The sequence below is a fragment of the Juglans regia genome, chromosome 12, assembly GCF_001411555.2.
Source record: "Juglans regia cultivar Chandler chromosome 12, Walnut 2.0, whole genome shotgun sequence".
In the NCBI taxonomy this organism is placed as follows: Eukaryota; Viridiplantae; Streptophyta; class Magnoliopsida; order Fagales; family Juglandaceae; genus Juglans; species Juglans regia.
Genome location: NC_049912.1, coordinates 26,257,751 through 26,285,490, shown reverse-complemented (window position 1 = coordinate 26,285,490; position 27,740 = coordinate 26,257,751). Strand labels below are relative to the sequence as shown.

General features: G+C 37.4%; 3 protein-coding genes across 3 annotated transcripts; 1 reads left to right on the top strand and 2 right to left on the bottom strand.

Moving 5' to 3' along the window:
* Window positions 1–6,834: 6,834 nt before the first annotated feature.
* LOC109011721 lies at window positions 6,835–7,568 on the top strand. The gene has a single exon (XM_018993021.2). It carries the CDS (start codon window positions 6,970–6,972, stop codon window positions 7,321–7,323), a length of 354 nt encoding a protein of 117 aa, XP_018848566.1. The 5' UTR covers window positions 6,835–6,969; the 3' UTR covers window positions 7,324–7,568.
* A 1,748-nt stretch (window positions 7,569–9,316) lies between these two features.
* LOC109011720 (casein kinase 1-like protein 2) lies at window positions 9,317–20,604 on the bottom strand. Its single transcript, XM_018993020.2, has 14 exons — window positions 20,228–20,604; window positions 20,100–20,140; window positions 19,700–19,769; window positions 19,442–19,590; window positions 19,250–19,345; window positions 19,087–19,157; window positions 18,842–18,903; window positions 18,640–18,703; window positions 18,473–18,557; window positions 18,253–18,379; window positions 18,042–18,124; window positions 17,888–17,951; window positions 16,951–17,054; window positions 9,317–9,953 (listed from the first exon to the last, which is right to left on the bottom strand). Exons 1-14 carry the CDS (start codon window positions 20,301–20,303, stop codon window positions 9,660–9,662), a joined length of 1,386 nt encoding a protein of 461 aa, XP_018848565.2. The 5' UTR covers window positions 20,304–20,604; the 3' UTR covers window positions 9,317–9,659.
* A 637-nt stretch (window positions 20,605–21,241) lies between these two features.
* Window positions 21,242–27,740, bottom strand: LOC109011719 (probable phospholipid-transporting ATPase 4). Its single transcript, XM_018993019.2, has 11 exons — window positions 27,471–27,740; window positions 25,058–26,971; window positions 24,861–24,971; window positions 24,376–24,652; window positions 24,195–24,283; window positions 23,976–24,063; window positions 23,686–23,895; window positions 23,468–23,593; window positions 22,596–22,694; window positions 22,275–22,466; window positions 21,242–22,185 (listed from the first exon to the last, which is right to left on the bottom strand). Exons 2-11 carry the CDS (start codon window positions 26,860–26,862, stop codon window positions 21,532–21,534), a joined length of 3,651 nt encoding a protein of 1,216 aa, XP_018848564.1. The 5' UTR covers window positions 26,863–26,971; window positions 27,471–27,740; the 3' UTR covers window positions 21,242–21,531.

Genomic DNA, 27,740 nt, shown 5'->3' with positions numbered 1-27,740 from the left:
GACACATTAAAAACAGCTACCGTCGTAGTTGGTTCTAACCATTTTTGGGATCTGCTGAGTGTTTCTTTACAGAATGTAAGCATTTGTGAGATATGTTGAGTGTTTAGTTACTGATTGTGTTTGGATTTATTTTTTTTTCAATTTCTTATCTTTTCAATTTTACAGATTGTATTTTCAGTTTTATAGATTATTTTTAATTTTATATCGATCACAATCTATTATTTGTTTAGAGATTATATTTTCAAGTTTTTTTATCTTCAATTTCTACGAGAATAAATAATGGGGTTAGATATATATATATATGTGTGTGTGTATGAAATTGTTCAAATCGGATCTCACTTGCCAACCTCCATGGCTTGGGCAGCTTTAACTTTGACGAGGCTGTCAATTTAGTCTTCACTTTTCTCTTTCCCACTTGAAACCCACTTCCACTTTTTTTTCCTGTCGCCACTATCGACTTTCATCTTATTCTTCTTTGCTTTAAGCTTCTTTGTCATCGTTTCCTTATCTTTTTTCTCCATTTGGAGATCGAATTCATGCTGCCTTTTTCGACAGGCAAGATTATTCTTCTTTGTCATTGATTTCTCTCGTATAGCTTATTGGCCCACAACCTTGGCCAAGAGATACTGGGGTTATTCATGCCTAACGTTCAATTTGGGGGCGGGGGGGGAGGGGGAAATGCAGCAACATACGCCTGGGAGGGGGAGGCAGGACAACGTACGTGGGAAGGGGGGGATGGAATGACACGGGGAGGAAAAATAAAATCAAATGGATCCCTATATCAAAACACATGTTTTTTAGGTTTAAAATAAAAAGGCCACGTAGGCTATGTGTGGAAGTTGTGTGAATAGTAAGAAGTTGTATATCTTTACTCTTGTTGGTTATTAGTTTCTTGGATATTTTCTCTTGCTGAAGCACAAGGCTTTGAAGCGCATTTATATTTTCTCTTGATGAAACACAAAGGCTTTGAAGTCCATTTATCAAAAAGGGTAGTGTTAGTGTGTCGTCCAGTTTTGATTATTAGTATATATATTTTTTTAATTTTTTTTTTAGTTTACATTTTTATAATATATTTAAATATTTTTTAAAAATATATAAGTATACTAATAATTACTTCTTTAATTAGTAAGTGAAGGAAAACAATTTTAAAAAAATTAAATTTATGAACAAAATGCGGAAGCAAAATAAGGCTGGTTATTCTTATCAAAATATCTGCGCCGAGTCCAAAATACTTTCCATAAACAATCTTTTAATTTTTGATTGAATTTTATTGGGTTGTTGTTATGACTTTTGAGTTCCATTGGGAATTGTTCAGTACGATGATGACGTGCCCACCATGATCTGGCATACGGACGAATCTGAATATGAATATATATGTGCTGCTATATACATTTACTTTTGAATACTGTTAAAATAATTATTTTATATTAAAAAAAATTATACAGTTAATCATATTAATAGAGTATATAAAATATATGTAAAAGTAATTATACATAAAATTTTTGTATATATATAAGATAATGATAAACTTACTATTTTCTCTATATTTGAAATTTTTATTTTTTTATTTTAAATATTTGTTTAACATCTTAATTATTAAAAAAAATTAAAAATATACAACTTCACTAATAATAATTTCTTTAACGTAAACGTAAAACAAAGCAATTAGAACTGCATATCTGGAAAATTGGGAATATAACAAGTTGTCTCCTACAACAATAATAGACAGGAATTTTGTCACTCATTATCTCCACACACCACATACTGCATATTATTTTATTTTATTTTATTTTTTTTAGTTTTATTATTCTTAAACTAATTAAATTTTTCTACCACACATTTGACAAGATAAAAAAATAGAGTTATGTGTGTGATATATGGGAATGATAAATAAAATTTTTAAATAAATTGTGGCACCCAAAAACATGGATCGTGGTTGAAAGCCTGACATACAACCTTCACTGCTAAATCAACATCTTCTTTGTCTCGTTCTGCAATATTCACAATCACCTCTCCTATTCTTGGATTAATTGTCTCAAACGTTTTTTTCTGTTTCAATGGTAACAAAGTTAAAAAAGTGACTATCTAACATTGCCTCCGCCACTGTAAGACGAGAAAATGGTAAATTATCATGTATTAATTGTAAAAAGAAACAAAAATTACTGCACATGAAAAGAATATATATGACTTGGCTTTTTCCTAATCTATGTATCTCCACTATAGTACAATGTATTTTACTAAAACTCTTGAATTGCTCTGTTATGCCGAGCACAAAAATATATATGCTTTCTTGGATGTTCTGTTTATTCTTATGAAGTAATTAAGATTAGATAAATTACCCCAAAAAATGAAAGGGGATGGAGAAATGATATCTGGAAACATAATAAAACATGTAGTACTAATCTGACGAGACATATTATAGAGAGTTGAAGTTTTACCTAAAATGGAATCAACAAATTCTCCATTGATGAACTTAAACGTCTGGTTCTTCACCAAAGAGCTGGCCGAGCTATTATCAAAATTATAAATTCAAAATTGATTCCACGAGGATAAATAGAGAATATAGACAAACCAGTTCAGGTATATCCCAATCCAAGTCGAGGGAGGAAATTATCACAAAGCATATCTCATAAATCAATCACGTAAAATTATTATTCCCAAAAAGAGTTGGTACAAGGAATCAGAACATGCAGGTTATTCCCCATTGATGAAGATGGAGAGTAATTAAGTCCAAGACCACTATAAATTGCTACATTATTCTGTCCAAAGTTATTAGAATCCACTTTTATTCGAACTTTAAGTGTTCTTTGATCAATTGGATTGCATGGTCCATTCAGGTGTCGTTTGGATTCAGAGATGAATTGTGAATAGTAGTGAGATGAGTTGTGAATAGTAATGAGATTTGTGAGTTAAAGTTGCTAAATAGTAGTGAGATGAGTTGAGATGGACTGTGAATACAAACGAGGCAATGTATCATCTTTTGAGGGACTCTTCTTGGCAACTCTACTTTGTTTGATGGAGACATCTGAAGAAGGACCCTTGAATTATGCAATTGATGGGCACTACGGGAAGCAGTCCTATATTTTAGGGAGCTTTCAAATTCTGAGAGACACTATGTAAGGTAACAAAACCCACAGTGCTCAAGTAAAGTAGAATTCTCCCAGCAGGCTAGATGTCAGCCATATATATCTCTTTCCTACCAAATGATCCAAAAGTTAAAAGTAAAAAATCGATATACCTTGATGGGTAGATCGTTTATCAAAATTTACCAAATTTATAAAAGTAAAAAGTATAAATTTACCAAATTAATAGAACCTAATATCAAGAGCTTATCCACAATTGTGTAACATTTTACTACATAACTCAAATACGTATTGGGCATAAATATGCAATCTTTATATCTGTGAAAAAAGAACCTACAAAGTTTCTACAGCTGGAAGAATCAAATTTAAATGGTTATAGGCAGTTTCCAATTCCATTTTGCTCCACTAGGTCAATGAGAAAATGTACCATGTGACAATCCCTCTTTTTTTGTACCACATCGAGCAAAAGCTAAAATTTCAAATATTTAACCTCCTGAGCATACAATTTCGCTTGGACCAAACAAATTGTTACTTTCCATTTTACTATTCAACACACAAACGCACAACAAAACTTGAACCTCGAACCAACAGATAGATAAAAGAAGTAGAATTTCTTCAAAATTAAGATTAACTACTGCAAAGGAAAATAATTAAGTGATTATCCAATGGAACATAGAAGAAGCCGTTACAATGTAAGAGAGAGCGATGCAAACATGCGAGCCATGTGAAATTCGATGTTCTGCCTAACCAGTCTCAAATTAACCTAAGTTTACATATTTTTAACACTTGTTGAAAATACTAAACTCCAAGACCTGAACTTCTCCTTATTGGCTTCACTACCCATAACTGTTACCTTACATTTTCCATTTTGTTGCAGTCTAGCCCAATCCTCCTCCTAAGAAGGGCTGTTGACGAGAGAGAAATAATTACCAACAAAACACTTGTCGGGGCAAGTGCAAACCATCGAAGACCACAAACTGGGTGTAGTAAGGGATCTGAGACCAAGTTTTTTTTTTTTTTTTTGGATTATATCCTCAACCCATAAATTGCTCTTGAAACGGATGATTGGCTCTACTATCCCTCGAAAATGTCGAGAATCTCCAAATCCAGAACACGCTAAACAAAAAATAAAGATTTGCTGTTTGAATGGATGTCCAATCTCAAATCTGCAGACAAATACTATGGCGGGGAAAGAAAGCTGTACTGAGGGACAAAACCGTAAAATGAGAAACATAAAGGGATAAGATTAGAAAGCAAAATGTTAGACCAAAAAATACTATTGCTTTTTAGATAGACGCTTTTATATATAGAAGATGTGTGTGTGTGTGTGTGATTGTAGAAATGGCTGAATAGAATGATCTCTGGGACTGTGAGGGCAGGCAGCAAGAACATGGAGTGTAGAGCAAAGGGGTAGCAACACATGTGGTTCTTCCCTATTTTCAATGCCAAATGATTTCCACTCCAAACTCACTCTCAATATGCGATCCTTCATCAACATGAAGTACTCGTAGTTTTCTACTTGTTGATTTTACATCTAAGCTTTTAGACTCAATTCTTTTCTTATTTTCCTCAATACAACAATTGATTGGATGCATGGCTTGTTACCGGGTTGTTATATTTTTATTTGAGGGAATAAGATCTTCTCTATTTCACTTGAGATACTGTGGGATTCTGTCTAATATAACTAACTGATAAATGAAACAAATGATACTGATCTTTCCTCAATCTTTATAGCGAAAGAAGCCATCCAATCATTTCATCATTATAATTTTTTCAAATTTTTACACAAAATATAATAAATAATTCAAAATTTTCAAATCTCAAAATAATTATAATATTAAAAAATAATATTCTAACAATATTTTGTTCAACTTTTATCTAAAATCATCTCATCGTCCAAATAGCTCCGGTCTTAGTTTGAATTATATACAAAAAAAAAAAAAGGGATGAAATGCTGATTGAAAAAAGATAATAAACTTCATGCAAGGAACTTAAATCCTGTCTAAATGGATGGCTAGGGAGGGGTGGAGGCTAGGAGTGTGGCCCTTCATCTCTGCTATACTTTATCTTCTAACTCATGCTTAAAACACGCTACTTCATTTATGATTACACCTTAATAAATATATATAGCCCCTAAACTCTCAACTACCATTGTATCTTTGGGAGCTTCAACTACCACTTATTAAATCACCAAAAATGCTATTTCACACCATTATCTATATGAAGGAATCAGCTTAGTAAACAATATTTCTTATAATAAACATCCCAATAATTGAGAAAAACAAATATTTTATCTATTATTAAATTTGTAAAAAAATAAGTTTATAAACTGACGTAAATTAATACGATACGTTAAATTATAAATGATTGATTTTATTAGATCCAAAACTTGAAGATACAATCTATACAATGATCTATTGATGAGATAATGATGGAGAGTACTTGCATTTCACTTTTTAAGAGTATTGACATTGATTTCATCAAAGCCATTTCTAAAATTTGATAAAAAATATATATTTTCTATAAATCCAAAACTTTCCTAACCATAACTTTATATTAGATTAGTCATTAGATTAGTTAAAATAATAATAATATAACATTATTTTTTTAATAATAATAATTTTAATTTATTTTTCTCATATTTTACAATTACACTAACCATATATTAATTAATAATTTAATTTGATACTTGAATTATTATTTCTCAACTAATTTTTTTTTCTGAACTTAATTAATTATGATTAATACTTAAATCGTGGTGTCATTAATCAGAAAGTTAGAGAAAGTGATTTTGTAATAAAATAATAGAAATAGACCATGAACAGTATATCTTGAAATATGAAGATGAAAATAAATATACTATAGCTCAAAATTAAATTTTTGATTGTTTACCGAATTCAATGCAACGTTTTTAATCACAAACCATTCAAATTTTGAAGATTTATCAATTTTAAAGAGAACAATGCGAGTGGTAATGGGGAACTAAATAATACGTGATTTCATTTTCAAGTCCCATCTGATTTTGGGATTCCTTTGATGTCGACAATGTGCCAACCTATCGTTAATCTACCTTTAACTAACGATTACTTACGCTTTTTCTTTCTATTAACACCTCCATTATAATTTAATTTGAACATTTTTTTAATTATTTGTTCTGAAAAAAAAAAACCAGACCCCAACGACTCCCTCTACTCACTTATTTTCATTAATTAGGAGATCGTATCATATTCTTTATCAAGATCAAAGATTTAGCATCGTCACATTTCACTCATTATTATTTTTTTTTTTTGTGAAAAATATTTTGTTTATAAAATAATTTTATAAAATTAAAATTATAAATTAATATAATTTGATACGATATATTAAATTATAAAATTATATTAATTTATATATTAATTTTTATAAAATATCGAGATAGTTTCATTCGTTTTGAATAGTCAAAGTTATCCGCTTCACTCGTGTAAGCCTGCCCAATCAGTCAAACTTTGCTAGCAGCAGCCCCATGCAATTACCCCACCGTGTGAAGCCGAAACCAAAAAGTCCATTCAAGAAAAAGTAGAAAGCTACGTCAGATAATTTCAAGTTGATCATTTTATAATTTTTTTTAACTAAAGTTAAATTACTTTTATAAAATTAAAAATTATTTATAATAAAATGACGTAATTATAATTGTAACAGTGTATCATTAAAAACGAATCTAAAACTATTCCGAGTTACTAAATAGAAAATAAATAAAGAATTAAATAATAATTATTAAAACACCGCAGAGAAAACCAAATCCTCCAAGGAGTCTCTCTTTGTTATTCTCTCCTCTCCTCCTCCTCCTCTGTCTCTCAGGTCTCAGTATTGCTCCTTGAACCTTTCAACATCTGTTTGCCTGTTCCCTATGGAGGACTTCAGATCCAAGTCATGCAGGGATGGGAGGATGCAGCTAGAGAGCTACTACGGTGGCCGGGCTGCCCCAACTAGCATGCAAGATCTAAGGTCTTTCAGTGTTAGTTATGCTGGTTCATCTGCACAGCCGAACGAGATAGCAAAGGAAGGGAAGATCAAGAAAGAGAAAAGCAGTCTTGGGTCTATTTCTAAAAGCTGGAGCTTCGGTGACCCAGAATTGCAGAGGAAGAAGAGGGTTGCTGGATACAAGGTCTACTCTGTGGAGGGCAAGATGAAAGGGTCTCTGAGGAAGAGCTTTAGGTGGATCAAGAAATCATACACCCAAGTGGTGGATGGATGGTGGTGACAGATGGGGGTATATGTTTCTTCATTAATTTTTTTTTTTGGGAAATTTGAAGGTTTTATTTTGGTTTGCGGTCAACAAATTCTGTTACGGATTTGAAGTTGGATTATGTGTCTGAAAAATCTTAGATCTCATAGGACTATAGTCCTCTATAACTATTTATAGCAGTACCATAAAACTACATGTTTGTGAGAGTCTTGTCTTGTTTTTCTTTGGGTTCTAAGAAGCTAACTCTAAAAATTCTTTGCTATTCTTGAAATTCTCAAGTTAATATCATAAAGATGAACAAAAAGCTTTGATTTTTAGGCATCACAGTTTCCATACTATGATCTGACTTCAATCTGGATGTGGGCAATCGTCGAGTGTTAGTTTCGCACTGAACTCTGTTTGGCCATGGCTTTCTGCATAATTTATCTTGGGAAACCTGTAAATTATTCTTCAATCGGTTCTGGGCTGCATGTTTTCGTAACTTGAGCACTGGGCACTGAATTGGATTGAATTTTGCTCTACATATAAGATAATCAACCCTTTTGTTGTTCTTCATCAAAGATCAGAAGAATTGAGAAGATTTTCTTTCTGGATCCTTTTAGGATGTTCTCTCTCCCTGTTTATTGAACTGCTACAAATGTCAACAACTTCCCCAGACTGATTCTCATTCACAAAATTGGATTGGTATTGAAGCCAAGTACTTCAAAATTTGATTATCTTTCATTATGAATGAAGTAAAATCAGAAGGTAATTCATTATAATTTTCCTCTCTCATCTCATCTGAACTGTAACCAAACGAAGCCTAAATCATCATCTATGATATATAGCAATAACAAAAGGTTCAGATAAAGGTCCGTACGAACTCTGCAACTTCATTCAGAAGCACAACGACCAACATCTCTTATAAAAAAGCTCATGATTTCTAGATTCGAGGAAGGATACAGAGGGAAGAAAGGAAAGTGATTTAGATATCTTTGAAAGATGAAGGATAAAAAAGACAGGAGACGGCGGAACAAAGGAATTTTTCTTGGAGGTTCCACTGCTTCTTTTGACTAAACGTTTTCATTTGTCAAGATCGAATTTGACATCATGGGAATGTTTTCCCACTGTGGAAAAAGAAATCGGGTGTTAAAAGCTGTTTATCGCGTACTATTCCAACATAAGACATAAGGTTCTGTCAAAGTTCAACGTGAAATGATCATTAACGTTAATGGAGCCTAAATAAACAACAACAATTTTCAAAAAAAATCATGGGAAGAAACCTCTCCTACTTCCTTTGATAGCATCACAATCACGACACTCGCATAACGTTATCGATACGATAAATATTGATATATCTATCATATTAACCATAAAAAAATGAATTTTATTAGTCACTTTTGTATACTTTTTATACATTTTACTGATGTGATTGACGAAAGTAGTTATTTTATTTTTAAAAAAAAATGACGCAGCTAATCACATTAATAGAATGCATAAAGAGTACGTAAAAATGACTGCATATAAATTTTTTATAAAAAAATTATCTTGATTGTTGTAACATCAACAACATTATAAATACTGACAGACGACGAAAAAGGGTATCATCCCTTATAAAGTATTAACATATTCCCTACTTCAACGTGATTGAAAAACAAAAAACATATCATGTGTCCTCAAGGCATCAGGTCGGGACTACCAACTACTTTAAAATTCGAGGTCGGGTGTTCTCAGATTCAGATGCGTGTGTGACTCTGTATAGTTTTGTGCATGCATATGATGCTCAAGAAACTCAAAATAGCTTGGTTTTATTGGTATGCAATGCAGCATAGAGTTGGATGCTGCTGCATACTTACTGTTCCTGAAAAGTGAAAATTGATTTGAAGTGGCATTATATCTCGGAGCAGCAGAGGCAATATTCGGAACTTCTTGTCATGATGGCAAATGTGTTTCTGTTTCCAGTTTAATACGTCCATTTTTCAGGTGAAATGGGCACTAAATCTGGAAGATGCTACAAAAGAACCCCAAGTGTGGAACAACACCAAAGCGTTGCCTGTGATTCATAATCTTAAACGTTACTGTCTACAATTATTTACACACAAAAAGACATCAGCTTTTTTGTATTTAGAGGGTTCGTATTTGGCTTGAGGAGAACTGCAACCAAATAACCAAATAAAAGAAAAAACGATGGAAAACCAAAAAAAAAAAAAAAAGAAGAGAGACAACAACAGAAAGTTAAGAAAGAATAATGCAGAAAGTTCTCTTTTGTCTCCCTTTTTTTTCCCTCCCTCTCATGCAAGGGAGGGTGATCGTCCGAGACCGTCCACTCAACCTGGTTCATTCTATGGGAAAGGAATTGAGAACTGGCACTGCTAAAACTGGGCCCTCTCGTCATTGTTAAAATGCAGGCTCTCGATACCCCTGAGAGTGGTCTCGAGGTTCTTTATGGTTGAGGCATTTCTAACAGAAGGTGTACGGTGCTCTGATGATACAACAGGTGAACTTCTTTGCCCACTGGAAATTTTACGAAGAGCTCCTGGGCTTACATTTTTGGTGTTAAGGTGAGAAAGATCAGCTTCACTGCTAATAATTGCTGCATCGCGATTGCTAGAGGCAGCAGCTCGCCGTGACGATCCACTTGACCGTAAAAAATTAGAACTTGGTAACTGCATGAACCCAAGTACCAAGTGCAAGGACAAAAGTAAAAAAGTAGAACCAAACTGCAACTTAATTAATGCAAAAGAAAACACAATTCATTATGATGATCCAAAGAGGCTTGCAGTCATTTGTACTAATGGTATGCCATGACACAGTAAACATATTAAGCATACTAAAGGGTTCAAAAAATTCAATTATTCTTGATGAGCTGCAGACTGAAACGTCCTAGGTTCAATTCTACAATAGGACACTTCAAACATCCTAATACACGGTTCTGGCAGTTCTGAAGGGCCTTGTCTTTGTGAGGGTCCAAATTATCAAAAACAAATTCTTGATGAACGAGAGAGGATACACATTTACAAGCGTGAAGGGTGAAAACTTCATAAACTATTCCATTAGACACCAATTTTAAAAGATTTTTTTTTTTACTGGTTTAGATCGCAACTGAGTGAAATACAAAAACACAAACTCTCACCAAATGTTGGTCCCACCAAAGTAGGAACCAGAAAAGCAAATCTTGTTGTGGTGCCAACCTTGAGCATTTTTGCAGGAAATGACTGCTCTCAAGAAATGACTGCTCTCATGATTACTCAAGATACATCCTTTTCCTTCTACATTTTCTCTCCGTACAGTTTTAGTCTTTTTACTTCAGTTGGTAGTGATTCATCAATGGCTTTCCCTCTTGAGGGGATTAGTGTATTCCTCTGAATCATTAGGTTTGCATTGGCTGTGGGTTGGTTTTAGATGGGGTTGTGCAAGGAGGTTTTCATTGATCAGAAGTTGTTCAAGCTCAAAAAGGAGAATGCAAAGTGGTGGAGGATTATAAAAAGTAGTCATCGTGGTGTGAAGTACATTTCAGTGGACTGGGAAACTCTGGGTTGGCTGGGTTCTATGGTGAAGGATTGTGCAGTAACAGTGGGTACTCAGGAGTTTCTGCAAACTCGTAGAAAAGGAGACACTGTGATAATAGTGAGGAAGGGACGTAACTTTAATGGTAGTTTCATTTCCATCTCAGAATTTGGTCGTGATAAGAGAAGAGGTTTGCTAGTGATTCCGGAAGGAAGGAAGGGGGAGGGATGGAAAAAGCTTGCTGACATTTTAATGGAGATGGCTGATTTTCAGATAGTTGCTGCAAAGAAGAACAATGGTGAGGGAGGTGTTCCATCATCGTTGGCAGGTGGGGCAAGGACGTACAGTGAAGTGTTGAAGAAGTTACCGTATCAGGATGCGTTAGTGGTGTCAGGTGTAACCATACCTAAGGACGTGCAGCGGCATGGTGTAGCAGAAAGCAGTTTGGCGGGGCTAAATGAGGAAAGCATTTTGAAGATGTTAACGGGATTGGAGGAGAAGATCGGCATTGTGCTAGATGAAATAAATCATCTAAAACGCTGCGTTAAAGGCAAGGAGGTGATGGGCCGAATTGGTGGGCCTGGTATGGGGCTGAGCAGAACAATGGGCTTGGGCAAGGGTCAGGCATCAGGCCCTGTGAAGGTCTGGAGGGCAGTGGAGATAGCCGGGTTGGGGAAGGGTCTCGGATCCGTGATATCGGACCAGGGAAAGAGAGTGCCGCCGACAACCTCATTACCGGCAACCCTGCCGGCACAGAAGTGGCCGACAACCTCGGTCGACCCCTCTGGTGAGATGGGAAACGAGGTCCGCCTCGGATCCTAGATTTCGGACCAGAGCCAGGGTGCTTCTGTGGCGCCGATAAATGGATTATCGGCAACCCTGCCGGCACAGAAGCTGTCGACACACTCGGACGACCATTCAGGTGAGGCGGCGAAGGAGGTCCGACGGGAAGAGACAGAGGAGGGGGAGTTTCTGGCGTTAGAGAGTGCGTCTGCGTCCTTGTCTTCAGAGATATTGATGGGAAATGAATTCTCGGAATTTTGTGTGGTGGACAAAGTTCCAGAAGAAGGGCATGAGCAGTCTGGTTTGAGGGATAGAGAGCTGCCTCGTTGCGGTGAGATGCTTTCGCGGGACAATAATGTGATTCAGAGTGGTCTTCCACTTTTGGTGAGGAGCAGATCTGATGAGTTAGTTGCTGGGGATGATTCTCCTATTAATAATATGGTTGTAAATGGTGAAACAAATAAACTGATGGTTTCGGTGATTCCCAAGAACAGTATTGGGGAAGAGGGGACTCTTACTCCTTTATGTACACTCCCTCCCAGTGATTATGGGAGTTATTCGACGAATTGGATTTTTAAAAAGGTAGAGGAGTTACAGAAAATATTCGGGGTCTCTTTTGGAGGTTATGAGGAACAATTTATGGCCCTTCTAGTGGCTATTGAAGCTAGCCGTTCGAAACCAGCTTCAAAGCAAGACAGGGAACTTAAACGCCTAACATGCTCCATCATGAAGGAGGGGAGTAGTGGAAGGGTTAGATCAAAAGGGAGGGGTAAGTTAAGTTTTAATGAAGCCTAAGCTCGTTTCTTGGAATGTAAGGGGTCTCAATAATAGGGAAAAACGCCTTCGGATCAAAGCTCTATTGAGACTATGGAAGGGAGATGTGATATGCTTGCAAGAAACAAAGTTGGGTCTTATAGATAGAAGTATTGTGCGTAGTATTTGGGGATGCTCTTATTTGGGTTGGTCTTATTTAGCCTCTCAGGGAGCATCAGGTGGAGTATTATTAATGTGGGATAAAAGAGTGGTTGAGGTGATTGAGGAATGTGTTTGAGAGTTTTCGGTTTAGATGTTGTTCAAAAATGTGAGCGATGGGTGGATTTGGGCTTTTGCAGGGTCTTATGGTCCTAACATAGATAGTGATAGACGACGGTTGTGGGAGGAGTTGGCGGGAATACACTCTTTATGGGATGTGCCGTGGTGTATGGGGGGTGATTTTAACATTATTCGCTTTCCTAGTGAACGATCGGGGCATCATCGACACACTTTGGCCATGGCGGAATTCTCTGAGTTCATCTTTGATATGGATCTTATGGACCTCCCCTTGGTGGGTGGTGAGTATACTTGGTCTAATGGACGTGTTTGGTCGAAATTGGATAGATTTCTTGTCTCGCCGTTATGGGAAGCACACTACCCAGAAGTTAGCCAGAAAAGGTTAGCTAGAGTCAGCTCAGACCATTTTCCCATCCTTTTAGATTGTGGTGGCATTCAAGGGGGTCGCCGGTACTTCAAGTTTGAGAATATGTGGCTTAAGGTGAACGGGTTTGTAGAGATGGTGAGAAATTGGTGGACTTCATACCAGTTTAGCGGCACTCCGAGTTTTATTCTTGCAGGTAAGATGAAGGCTCTAAAGCAAGACCTGAAGAAATGGAACTTGGAAGTTTTTGGTCATATTGACAATCAGAAGTCTATTTTGTTGGAGGAGTTGCAGGAGTTGGAGGGTAAGGAATTATTGGGAAGGGCCTCGGAGGAGGAGTTATTGAGAAAAGTGACGGTTGTGGCAGAATTGGAAAGGGTTTTGCTGTTAGAAGAGACTTCATGGCGTCAAAAATCCAGAGCCCTCTGGTTGAAAGAGGGTGATAGGTGTACGAAGTTTTTTCACAAAATGGCTAATTCTCATCGACGCAATAATGCGATTGAGTTGTTACATTCAGGTACACAGGTGCTATCTTCTTCGGCTGATCTAGAAAGTCACATTGCACATTATTATGAGACTCTGCTTACCGAATCAGCAACTTGGAGGCCGAAGCTTGATGACTTACCGTTTGAGACAATTGATTCACAGCTGGTGAGTGTATTGGAGAGACCTTTTGTGGAAGATGAGATCTTCAAGGTCATATCTGGTATGGTTAAGGACAAAGCGCCAGGCCCGGATGGTTTTTCAATGGGTTTCTTTCAAACTTGTTGGGATGTGGTGAAAGGTGATGTCTTGCGGGTGTTCAGTGAATTTCATGCTTATCAAAAGTTTGAAAAATCACTAAATGCGACTTTTATCGCACTCATTCCAAAGAAATATGGGGCGTCGAATATTGAGGATTTTCGTCCAATAAGTTTGATTGGCAGTGTCTATAAGATTATTTCAAAGGTCCTTGCTAATCGGCTCAGTCTAGTGCTGGAAAATATTATCTCCAAGCCCCAGAATGCTTTTATTCATGGGAGATATATACTTGATTCGGTGCTCATTGCAAATGAGTGTTTGGATGCTAGGTTGAGGGAGGGAAGTCCAGGTATTCTTTGCAAGCTAGACATGGAGAAGGCTTATGACCATGTGAACTGGGATTTCCTTTTGTATTTATTGAATAGGTGTGGCTTTGGAGATAGGTGGATTTCCTGGATGCGTTTTTGCATTTCAACGGCCCGGTTTTCAGTGCTAGTTAATGGCACTCCTGCAGGTTTTTTTTTATAGTTCGAGGGGTTTGCGACAGGGTGATCCATTATCTCTCTTTCTTTTTGTAATAGTTATGGAGGCGCTGAGCAAGATGTTGCAGGCTACTGTTAGTGGGGGTTTCTTATCTGGTTTTCAGGTGGGAAATGGCTCTGGTAGCTCTTGTATCATTTCACATCTTCTTTTTGCAAACGACACTGTTGTTTTGTGAAGCGGACAGGAGTCAGGTCCAAACTTTGCGTGCATTATTACTTTGTTTTGAAGCAATATCAGGACTCAAGGTGAATCTTGACAAGTCTGAGATGGTATCGGTGGGGGTGGTCCCTAATATACGCAATTTAGCAAGTCTTCTGGGTTGCAGGGTGTCCTCATTCCCAATGAAATACCTGGGCCTTCCGCTAGGTGCTACTTTCAAGAGTAGAGCTATATGGGATGGGGTGGTAGAAAAGATAGAAAAAAGGTTGGCTGGATGGAAAAGGGTGTATCTTTCGAAAGGGGGTCGTCTCACTCTTATCAAGAGTACCCTTACAAATCTTCCCACTTATTTTTTATCCCTTTTTCCTATGCCTGTAGGGGTGGTGAATAGAATCGAGAAACTCTTCAAGGCATTTTTATGGGGAGGCTTAGGGGAGGAGAAGAAAGTTCATTTGGTTAATTGGAAGTCAGTATGTTCTCCAGTTGAGTATGGGGGGTTGGGTGTGTGTAATTTGATAACTTTTAATAAAGTGTTGTTGGGGAAATGGCTTTGGAGATATCATATGGAAGAGAGTTCTTTGTGGAGGGAAATAATAGATGCTAAACATGGAGTTGATTGGGGTGGTTGGTGTTCTAAAGAAGTGAGAGGGGGGCATGGAGTGGGGCTATGGAAGTTTATAAGGAAGGGGTGGATTATTTTCGTAAATTATATCCGTTTTGTCGCAGGCGAGGGTAACCGAATCAGTTTTTGGCGAGATGTGTGGTATGGAGATCACGCATTGGAAAGGGTGTTTCCAACTTGATATCGTATTGCAGTTAACAAGGACGTGTCTGTGGCGGAAGTGCGATTATTTGCACATGGCTCGCATCAGTGGAATATTCTGTTTAATAGAGATATTCATGATTGGGAATTATCTATGGTTTCAGATTTTTTCAGCTTGTTACATTCTTTTGGGTCTACTATGGCACAACAAGACAGCTTGAAATGGAGGCTCCAGGATCATAAGAAATTCTCAGTAAAAGCGTATTATAAAATTCTGATTTCTCAGGATCACACCTCATTCCCATGGAGGAACATTTGGAGGTTTCGAGTGCCTTCTAGAGTTGCTTTCTTTGTTTGGAATGCCGCCCTTGGGAAGATCTTAACCACGGATAACTTGAGGAAAAGAGGATGTGTTGTATTGGATTGGTGCTACATGTGTAGAAAGAATGGAGAATCGGTAGATCATCTTTTACTACATTGTGATGTAGCAAGAGGGCTATGGGATGAGATTTTTCGACGGGTCGGGGTGGCTTGGGTAATGCCTAGGAGAGTGGTGGAGCTAATGGGTTGTTGGAGAAAATTGCAGGGCAGTCATCATGTGGCAGCAATTTGGAGAATGATTCCGTTGTGTATCATGTGGTGTATTTGGACGGAACGGAATATGCGCTGCTTCGAAGACAAGGAACGAACAATGTTGGAGCTGAAGAATTATTTTATGCACACTTTATTGCTTTGGTTTTCAGCTATTGTATTAAATGGGGATGATATACATGAATTCCTATCTTTAGTTTAACACTCGTAGAATGTATCTAGGTGTTCAACTGTATACTTCCGGTGTACTAGGTATATGCCTATTTCATTCATATCAATAAAGTTTATATCTTACTTATCAAAAAAAAAAATGTTTTAATAAAACATATAGAAGCTTACATTAGAATACCTCCCCTTTATGCTTCCCAAAAATTTTAAAAATAATTGGTTGCAGATCTCATCTTCCAGTAGCTTAATCGATGTGAAGGTTAAAAAATCTCATTATTTGAGGTTTAGTGGGTTGTTCGTAATCAGTCCTCGAGACTCTTCTCAAATTTCATGGAGTTTGGCAGGAGGGGCAACTCTGCAGCCAACAAACAGAGATTGTTTGTGTTGGTAGTGGTGCACTTTTTGGAATGCAATAGCCAAAACAAAGAAGAGGGTGAAGTATTATGGTGCCTGAAGGAACTGTTTTGATAAGTAAGTGCCTGAAGGAACTTTTCAGCAAGCTTTGTTCAAATGGTAGGTAGAGCCATAGAGGCAGGGTGGAAACTACTTTTTCTTATACTTCTTTAAGATGTCGTCCTCTTTGATTTTCTTTAACTGTTGATTGAAGTCTTTTGCATCCCTCAGATGTACTTGCTAGCAGCCACCAACCACTGTCTATAATTTTCTTTTAGAAGAAGTCTACTCCGCATTAAAAGAATCAATTTATCACAAAGAAAGTTTACCCACTTAACCAGCCTAAATAACCTTTGTCTTAAACATCATCGTTTATCCTAGATAATCAGTCACAAAATTACACCAGTCAAAATTCTAGAAAAACCCATCCATCTCACGGGGCTAGAGGCATCTGAAATGGTTTACAAGGCCATAATGAGTAATGGGATGAAATGTAAGTTTCTGCAATAGTGAACCTAAACCCTCATACTGGCCAACTGTAAGCACATGCACGGAGGCAGAAAAACTCCTCCAAATCTAGCTTCAGTCAGAGAGTACATACCAGAGCATCTTTAGCTGCAGTTGGATCATTTGCAATTGGACTTTTCTGTTTAGAGAGGCTTCCGGCATTTACAACTGGTCCAGAGTGTCTCCTACGAGTGGGATCTACAGAAGACCAACCAGTCAGCCTACCTTCTTCCCTACTTACAACAGCGTTAATTTAGCATATGAAATATCTCAACTCAAGTAGATAGCATGAAAAGATACTTAAAATACAGAAATAAAATTTGAAGGTATATATAGGCCACCAAAAAAGGTTCACTGAAGAAAAATTTAAGTGCATATCTGTTTGAACTCACTCAAAGGACTGAAGTGATGTTGAACAAGCTGCACAAGCTTTTATGGACTAGTTTAAGAGAAACAAGGCTCAGATTGGGGCCTGTAAGAGGACCAATTGAGCGGTATTTGATCTGATCAGTTTTAAAATAGAATGCATCAAAGGGAAACACCGTTAGGACAATAGACAGCCAGATTGTGCCACTGGAAGCACTGTTTGAATGCCAATTCGAACATAGTCGTAGATTTATGGAAGCTAAGGTTCTTTTGCTTATTTTTGAACATTTAGTTACCTTTCAAGGGTTCTTTGTAATCTTACCTTATTACTATTGGGGTTTTCAGTGCTTAACTAAATAAATAAAAACATGTTATGCACTCATAAGATCATTCAGCCGTCTTGAATGATATTTCTCAAGGAGTTTTTTTACCATTATTCCTCACATTCCTTGAGGATTCATGAGAGAGAGGGGAGGGAGGGAGATTGAAGAAATAATTGTTTCAATGAATAACCAATGTGAGTAGCTATAATATCCACTGGAATAGCCAGTATATTGCAACTAAAGGAAGCATATGCGAAACCAATAAAATTGAGAAATACAGTGGATTGCTAAATGACACAATCCATCAGAAAGGGAGGTGGGAGGAAGAAACACAAGAATTACCTGATTGTTTATCAGCAATTGTGGCAGTAGGCGGCATGCCAGAGCTGGGTCCAGCACCAGGACCCTGTGAGATGACAAATGAAAAAGAGATAAAAACATACTACTTCTTTGTGTATGTGCAAAAAACCAAAGGCCATTGAGAAGGGTCACTCACAAGAGCACGGGTAGGTGGAGTGGCCATTTGCGATTGTTGATATTTCAAAATAGTCCAATCAAACACATAATCAAACTGGAAGCCTTCAGCCATAGAAAAATTTTATTTGAGAAAATTTGTTAAGAGTTGACAGCAAAATTGGGAGTATTATTGTCATATAATGTGAACAGATGAAATATCTAAGACACCATAGAAGACAGAAAGTCCAAACCTTCACGTATGAAAAGGTCACGGAATAGTCTTTTGAGATAAGCATAATCTGGCTTATCATCAAACCGTAGGGACCGGCAGTAATGGAAGTATGAAGCAAATTCTGTGGGATAACTGCGACACAAGGCCTAAAAAAGAAACAACCTTTCCAGTCAATTACACATAAATTACATACACAAAAACATCATAAATTCTAAAAATATCCTATGGCGTGACTATACCTCAGTAGAAGTAGATACTTTCTTCTCACTGATCTTCTCATACTTTTGCTTCTTAGTTCCTGCTTTCAGTCCCTGCCAAGGAAGACTATAAAGAAGACGGTCATAACAAAACAGCCAACAAAATGAAACAAGAATATAAGATAACATTGGCACTCAGAAATCTTCACCTTCCCCTTAAGAAGTATATAAGAACATATCCAAGTGATTCTAAATCATCCCTGCGGCTCTGTTCTATGTAACACAAAAGCAAACAGAGTCAATGGTCAGAACCATAAGGCTCAGAAAAAGCAGGGGGTGGAAGCTAGCTATAAAGATCAACACATATTTATCAGGAAAAAAACTGCAAGAAAATGCAATTAAAATGTATACCGATGCCAAGGTGAGTATTCATGCTTGCATATCTTGCAGTTCCTGTCAAATTCTTATTTTCTCTGCAGAGTTTATGAGCATGTCAATTGATATAAAGATGGTGAATATACTACAAGGCATTTTTGGATGAGAGTTGGGGAAATCAAACAAAAGAGACGCAGAAAAAGGACAACCGGAAAAATAAAATAAACAACATTACAGGTGAAGCAACTAAGGTCATCAATAACTAGTGCAAACCAACTAACCTATAAGGGATATGTTGATGAGTTGAAGTGTCTCTGTACTTCTTAGCAAGACCAAAGTCAATGATGTAGACCTATATGATAGTAGATATCAGGTAATGCATCATTATTTAACATGAAAGCATAAATTGATAATTGAAGAAAGGAGAGGGCTCAGCGGTAAAACCTGATTTGCACGCCTCCCTAAACCCATAAGAAAGTTGTCAGGCTTAATATCCCGATGCAGAAATGATTTGGAATGAACAAACTCCACTCGATTTATCTGACAGGAATATCAAGATTAGGTTGGCATGGATAACCAAAACTGTAATGCAGGTGAAATTCTAGAAGAACATGCATGCGATAGGAAAAACTCTACCATCTGATCTGCTAGCATAAGAACACTCTTAAGGGACAATTTCCTACTGCAAAAGTTGAATAAATCTTCAAGACTTGGTCCCAGTAAATCCAAAACGAGAACATTATAGTCTCCTTCAACGCCAAACCATCTCACATTTGGAATTCCAGCTGCCAAAATACGAAAGAATTTCCAACCGATGTACAATTCAGATGGATGAGTACCATCATAATTTCAGATTTTTCAAGGGGAAAAAAGGACAGCGATAAAGGTTATTACTTCCTCCCTGTAGTATTTTATACAACTTTGATTCATAAAGCAGCTGGGGATGCTTTGTCTTGATATTTTCCTGAGTTAAAAATAAAAGGAGTTTCAGTAACCACTCATATAGGAATATAAAATGTTTAGGTGTTAAACTAACTAAACCCACAGAAACATTGACTCGAAATAACCAATAAGTTTCAACAGCATGAAAACCCACAAAACGAGACTCAAAAAATAGTTAAGTTATCAGCATTAACCTTCAGAAATCTACAAGCAAACAAAGAAACCTAAAAAAAAAATTAAATTCTAAGAATTAGAAACAAATTGATCGAGAGGAGTACAGAATTATAAAACTCCACGAACAGAATCAAACGTAGTCCAAGGCTAAAAAGTAAAAGGAAAATAAAATACTCACAAGCTTAATCGCAACCTCCTCATTCGTCTGAATATTAGTACCTGAAACCAGTTTTACAAAACTAAGAAATTCCACAAAAAAATTAATAGTACTCAAAAAAAAAAAAAACAGAAATTAAATTTACAGACCGAGATAGATCTCTCCGAACGATCCGCTACCGATCTTCCGGCCGAGCCGAAACTTGTTCCCAACGCGAGGTTCCATAATTCCCAAAATCCACGATCAGACCGAACCCCAGCTCCAACTCAAAGCCCTTCCACGAAAATTGGAGAGATAGGGACCTCCAGAGCCTTGACCGAGTCCAAGTCTCGGCAAACAATAAAAATCAACGACGAAGAAGCTGTCAGGATGGCATGGGACAGGGAAGCAAATAACGGAAAAAAGTGGGTGGCAAAAACATCAATCGAAATTGGGATTAGAGTGAAGAAGAAGAAGAAAGTGAAGGCATTGTGATAGTGTGATATCGCTCACTCTCTCACAACGCTTTGATTGAATCGAAGCGAAATTTCCAAAGGCCTTTTATAAATGAAATGAAAAATGCTCTCTTTCCTTTTATTTTGGTTGTGTAACGTGTCTGAAAACGACGTTGTTTTACTTCCTTAAGGTGGTTAATTCCCAAACGACGTAGTTTGGTAATATCCTTTACCATATATAAATACTAGACTTTTGGGGAGTGGGTAGCAAACCTAAAACTTATTGCATCAACAACAGCAGTTACACCAACAACAACAATACCAATTATTATAATATTAAAATTAACAAAAAAAAAAAAGTCAGAAAAAAAATATAAAAAATCATAAGATCAACATGCTTGATCAAACATCAGTTGAGAGAGAGAGAGATTCATATGATTTTTGAAGTCTAGCTTTTGGGGTTAGGTTTTTCCAAGAATTTGTCCCTCAACACTGCAACGATGTGCATAGACAATTTATTTTCACAAATAAGATGAATTAAAATAAAAATTAAAAATTGAATAAAATATTGTTAAAATATATTTTTTAATATTATTTTTATTTAAAATTTAAAAAAAAATTAATTATTTATTTTATTTTACGTGAAAATTTAAAAAAATTATAATTATTAGATAAAATAATTGTGAAAACAAATTAGACTTGAAAGAAACTATAAACAGCCACAGTTGATTTGTATGACAGCTCTCATTAGTCAACGCTAACCAGAGCAACTTTTTTATATAAAAATCAACAATTTTCACAAGCTATTCATTCTTCACCTCAATAAAATATTGTACATACAACAGGCTCTAACACGTTTCTGTAATGAATGGACAAACTCCAACCAACTTCAATATAACAGATAAAAAGAAAGCAAATAAATGAATTAGAAAAGGGGGGGCCACAACATAAAACTACAATCGGCCAAAAACCCCAAGGAAAAAAAATATATATCAAAAATGAAAAAGTCATGGATATGGTCATGATGCAACCGAGCTCGAGTGTTTCTTCTGCAGCCTCCCTCTCAACTGCCTGATCTTTGCCTCCACCCTTGCTGTGAACCCAATCTTGGTATCATGTCTTGCTTTGGAACTCTCCCTAGTCCACATATGTTGATCCTCAACATCTCTTTTGTAGTACTTGATTTCTTGGATGACATGATGATCCATTGGATTAAAACATCTTTGGAAAGATATGTGCGCCAAGTAAGGAAGATTACAGGCGATTGTCACTAGAAGGGTGGCTGCCCAATATATAGGAGCAGGACCAAGAGCTTCAACTAGAAGTTTGTAGGCGTTCCCAGAAATAAGCGGTGATATCATGCCATATAGCAAGAGAAACAGATACCAAGTGACAATGCTGCCCCAAACCAGGAGGTGTTGGATCCATGTGAAGTGGCTCATTGTAAGTGCAATCTGGCAATTGACAGCCCAGATGATGCAAGTGAACATTGTTGTACCTACAGTGGCCATATCAGCTGTCTGGCCTCCATCACGAAATGCCTGATCATAGAAGATGATAATGTTGAGGAAGAAAATAATGAGGGAGGAATATAGACCGTTGCCCATCCAACCCAGTATCCTGTACCAGTCGAAGAACAAATTTCTTGGCCCTTGCTGATATAGTGCAGGGAACTGAAAAGGCATGGTAGATGTGTGAGTATATCGACGGGCTGAGAGGAACATAGATGAAAAATGCTGTGGGCATTATCAACAGAACTTACCTGTAGGCAGACTTCTGAAGAGACATCTTGTTCAAAAACTCCAAGTGAAATGACAGGCAATGAGGTAAGCAAAACATTAAACAACAGCATGTACCAATCATCGTAAACTGACTGCCCAGAAAAGGCCGCAAATGCCTCAAAGTAGAAGAGGGTAAGACCAAATGCTATATTTTTGTAGAAGAAATAGCAAACCTGAATGCAAAAGATTCCAGATTAACCGAGGATGAATTAGTGATGAAACAAGCATATGCAAATACACACAGTTGTCAATAAATCAAAGACAAATGATAAGCAAACATTGACATGAGAGCTAACTGTTACCATCTGAGCAATCCTCTTGTAACACCAGTGTCCATGGACTACCAGAAGTCTCTCCAGAAATCGAAACTGGGCAATGGAGAAGTCACTAGCCATTACAGCCTGTAAAAAAGTTGCCCGTTATGATCGTCCATGAAATAAGCAGGAAAATACATGCTTCTAAAGGAAAAACCTCATGCACATTTTCTTGACTTATCCATACAAGAACGAACACTAATAATTACAAAATAACTAGATAAATGGTCCTATATCCAACGAAAGCAATTCAGATCGGTGATCAACATCCGTGGAGATGGATTGAATAGAACCTGCCCGACAACATCTCTTTGCCTCCACATAAAAGATTGTATGCAATTTTTTTTATAAGTAAAAAGATCATGTATACATCAATAATGATCAGCTGGCAGATAATGTGCAACTGGAATATAATCTTGAAACCGCCCCCTCCCCCACCTTCGATTAAGAGAAATAATCAAAATGCAATTGGATAGTACAAGTTCTAGTAGTCATATGGCAAATAAGCAAATCCCAGGAAAATTCTCTGGGAGTGGATTTTTTCCCTTCAATCAGGAAGTGTAAGACTAGACAGAAACTAGTCCCCCAATTTCCTTCACATTATTCCTTTCTGCTCAACGTTCCTGTTCCTGTCTGCTAGAGTCAAATATGAGACCAAATATAGGAAACAAGAATGCCCCTACCCCTCTTTTGGTAACCTAGACCAGATTTGGGAATCACGGGCAGTAAGAGCTTTAAGAAATTTTGCGAAAAGGTCTGAAACATCTGATATCTGTAAGAATTCCAGAACTTAAAAAACGAATGTACATACTCATTTTGAGAGACATTGTGCAGAAAAGCCACTCAGACTTGTTACCAACCTGCATACCTTCGACCCCACTGATGCCAACACCAATGTCAGCTTCTTGAATCATTCCCACATCATTTGCACCATCACCAATCGCTAGGGTGGTTTTCCCAGTTCCTTCTTTTACTAACCTTGTTACCTGGTGCCAAAATTAAACAAATGAATACAAAAGAAATAAGGAAAATAGTTGAAGACAGTTGCATATTAACAAACAAGAGAAGACGATCCTACCATTGCTTTCTGCTTGGGGGAGACACGACAACATATGACAGATGCACAATCAACTGCTAACCCTAAAAACTGATGCTTCATATCATCCTCTAAAGCATGAGTTAGAGTTTTTCCATCAATAATTAATGCAAAGGCAGCATGGGGATCCTTCTCCAGCTTGATCATTTGTGAGGCATTGGTGAGTTGATTCAAAATGTTCTCTTTCACAGCCTGATCAATGATTGATTTATAAAATCTAATAATGGCAAATTTCTGAAAGTGAATCCTGTAATCATTCTCAAGAGATATACCTCTTTGCCATCTTTGGCTAATGTGTCTGAATTTGTTGTTGTTATAATGATCTGCTTCATCCCCTGTCGGAGCAAACTGCATGCAAATCTGCATCATGCAAACAAGATTACCTTAGTTTCACGAGGTATCTCTAAGTAAGAAGTCCTGTTTCTGTAAACCCATTAAGAAAATAAGGGTGTATAATGGATGGTGCTTTCATCAATTCAAAAGAGACAGACCCTATGTTGATTGCCGTTTCCATCTTATCCCCCGTCAATACCCAGATCTTGAGACCAGCTTGTGCAAGTTTATCAATGCACTGGGGCACCTAAAAAGGAGACAATAGGAAAACTAAGTCAAAGCAAACCAAAAAAGAAATGCATTAGTATTAATGTGGATATAAAGAATGGGTATTTCTACCCCTTTTTGCAATTTGTCCTCCACAGCAGTAGCACCGACAAGTATTAACTCTCTTTCCATCATTTCTGCTACACGCTCAAGCATTGCTTCTCTATCAGCCCCAATACATGTTTTGGCTTTCTGAAACTCATTGTTCCAAGTGGCATACTCAGACTCCTCAAGCTTTCTATAAGCAAGTGCCAATGTACGCAACCCAGCTTCTCCATATTCAGTCAAGTGCTTAGTAGTAGCTTCCTCATACGTTCTTCCATTCTTTGAAAGGCGATCAAAAATGATGCTGCATAGAACAAGAAGCAATGGATGGGTGTCAGTGTGTCAAAAAGCAATATGCTTTGGTCTCCCAATCAATTAAAGATTTCAAAGAAGTTTAGATGAAAGACTAGAAGAGGCAGATTGAAGATTCTACACGGGTCATTTACACCTTTAAATGGTTATCATACTTCTTAAGGAAATTCAACAATTTGAAGTATATTTGTGAGCCTTACCTGTCAGCACCTTTGCACAGAAGCAGAATCTGCCCCTCCTCGTCCTGAACAATTACAGACATTCGCTTTCTTTTGCTGGTGAACTCCAGTATGTTCAGAAGTTTGTACTCTCTGTAAAGATAAATCACCCTAAGACAACAAAACTCTGAAAAAGCTTAACAAAAAGCCTCTATTATCTAGCTCGGTCATATTTTTACCTTTCAGCTGGTTGTTTTGAATTAGGATATCGTTCGTGGATAAACACACTTGATTGTGTTCTTTTACAAAACTCAAAACCAAATTCCCTCGCTGCAACAAGAAAAGCCCCTTCATCGGGTGACTCTGCTTCATAAGTAAAACTTCCAGTCTCTTGATTCGGCTCAGGAATTGCAGTTTGACATATTGCTAATATCCGGAAAAAAAGTAAATGAACATCAGTATTGGGTTCTTTCAACCAATTTCCATTCATGAGGCGGCCATCGTCAAAGCTAAACCCTTTTATTACAGGTTTCTGACCAGTTCCATTGCTATAAGAAATGACAGTTTCCAGTTCAATTTCCGAAGCTCTTCCGACATTCTTCCTGGAACTTTGTTGATTATCTCTACGCATGGGAAAACTGGAAATGTCTACTTCCTCCTCAATAGCCATCTGTTTTGCAGCAGCAAGTTCAACTTCACTAGAACGCACACCATATGCGGTACCAGCAATGGAGCACTTCAGAAAATCCATCTGATTGCAGGTCAAAGTGCCTGTTTTGTCAGAGAGGATTGTGTCAACCTGGCCCAATTCCTCGTTTAAGTTTGATGTTCGTGCTTGAGCAGGATTTCCAGTCTCTTCATCATACATATGTATGTCTTGGTTAATGAAGGTTGCTTGCAAAACCTTTACAACCTCAATTGATACATAGAGCGAGATGGGTATTAAATATCCATAAAGGATGAGAGCAGTAATCAGATGGTAAAATCCCGACAAGGCTGGCTTGCCAGGATTAAATAAACTGTCAGTATTCTGGGGTTCTAAGTACCACCAATCTGGCACTTGGTACTTGGTCTTCACGGCAAAGCCAATTGAGCTGATCAATGAGATCACCACAAGGAGAGTGAAAAGGACATATATGATGTAGTCCATCTTTTTTTCTATTGTGCTCCTTTTTGAAGGGGACTCCGTTGCATTCTGCATGACTTTGCTATCATGGCCAGTGAAGATCACAACACCATATACATAATTTGTATTCCTCAGCTTTGAATCTCTAAGGAGAATCTGGCCAGGATCAAGAGAAAAAACCTGCCGATCATACTCCAAATTACCCACAAAGGTGTAAAGACTGGGGTTTGGGTCTTCACATCGGATTATCCCAGTAAAATCCTTGAAAGCCTCATCATCGTCCAAAGGCAAGGTCGCCTCCAGACATCTCTTTACTTTCAAGTTTGTCTCACCATCTAAATTCATAGTTTCCACATAGCAAATCCCATCCTCATAATTCGATGACAAGAGAAGCAAGTCTGCTGGAAAAAATTGATCCTTTTCCACTTTCAACACATCTCCCACCCGAATCTTATGCCATGGTCTATCACCAAAAAGACCATTCCCTTTATGAACACTAGTTTTCCGGCGATTAACCTTCATATCCTGAACGAACCTACGCGAATCTTCCAGGGCTTCCTTTGCCATACTGAGCCCAACAACAAATGCAAGAGGAGCAATCATGCTTACAGCACTAAATGGCGAAATTGCTGTGAGGGAAAGAGCCGCAGCCAAAAGAAAGTACAAATTAGCAACCCTCCGGAATTGCTCAAAGATTGCCTTGGGCAAGAACGTAACAACATTATACTTGGTAGTTGATATATAATTTGAGCAGTACTTCAGAGGTTTCTTCTGATGGAGATGTGGTTGGTTGCAGTGTATAATTCGCGAGCCCTGAACTGAATTGGGTCTCTCGGCCTCCGTGTTAGTTGGATGGAGGCATGAGAATGTGTAAAGATGGCTCTGCCGGAGTTTTGCCCTTATCCTTCCCCTTGTCATTTCTCCAAATTTCAGCTCAAAACAAGTACAATTGGCACATATCAATGAGAGGAAACCTGAATCTCCTGCAAATGATTTTTCCCTTATGTCCAATTTCTTCTTCTAACGCCTGATTACAAAGCAGAAGGGAATTAGTTGAGAAGCACATAAATTTGACCATAGGCAGCAAACAATATTCTTAGAACAACACAAAGAAACGAACTTCAAGGATCAAGAGCACCACATTCCATAAGGAGCTCCTATTCAAATTTGCATACAAATGCTTCGCACATCCATGTTTGCAAATTATCTGAAACGTCACATTTGAGTAATAAAGCAGCCGCGCGGTGAGCACAGATCGAATTAATCTTTCGCCTTTTGAAATTTAAGGAACAGAAAAGGTTTATAAACGAATTTGGCAACAAATCCATATCTGACAGTACCCAGCTAAAAATTCATGAAACAATCACTAATAAAAGTGCAGATTCCTCGTACCCGATGCTATAAATTCACAAAGAACCCAAAAACATCCCGAGAATTCTTGGGGGGGGGGGGGAAGGACCAGAAAAAGCTTTATATATATACATATGCATACAAGATGTTATATACAAGAAAACAGGAAAGCGCACCTGGAAACATGAGCCTCAATAATGTTGAAGACAAATTAGCAAAAACACATCTAGCGAAAGAGCTTCACAGTTGCAGATCAAAGAAGAAGACAACAGAAGTCAAGAATCAAGATAGAGCTTGAGAGAGAGAGAGAGGGGGACAGGGTTTTAGACCAAAGTGAAGGTTCTCTCCTCGTCCAAGAAAGCAAGTCCGAACTAATGCCGGGAATCTCTCGTCCCTCCTCTCCTCTGTTTATATATTTCCAGTCTCCCCGATTCATTTTTAACATT

Excerpts from the sequence above, each read along its gene's own strand:
- LOC109011721 (XM_018993021.2), top strand. The coding sequence starts at position 6,970 with ATGGAGGACTTCAGATCCAAGTCATGCAGGGATGGGAGGATGCAGCTA.
- LOC109011720 (XM_018993020.2), bottom strand. The coding sequence starts at position 20,303 with ATGGAACCTCGCGTTGGGAACAAGTTTCGGCTCGGCCGGAAGATCGGT. Across the intron at positions 18,125-18,252 it reads TGACCTTTTCATACGTGAAG|GCTTCCAGTTTGATTATGTG; the intron begins GTTTGGACTTTC and ends CTATGGCTGAAG. Across the intron at positions 9,954-16,950 it reads CTGCAGCTAAAGATGCTCTG|TTACCAAGTTCTAATTTTTT; the intron begins GTATGTACTCTC and ends GGGTTCATGCAG.
- LOC109011719 (XM_018993019.2), bottom strand. The coding sequence starts at position 26,862 with ATGACAAGGGGAAGGATAAGGGCAAAACTCCGGCAGAGCCATCTTTAC. Across the intron at positions 24,064-24,194 it reads GAAACGGCAATCAACATAGG|ATTTGCATGCAGTTTGCTCC; the intron begins GTCTGTCTCTTT and ends TGCATGATGCAG. Across the intron at positions 23,594-23,685 it reads CCCCCAAGCAGAAAGCAATG|GTAACAAGGTTAGTAAAAGA; the intron begins GTAGGATCGTCT and ends TTTTGGCACCAG.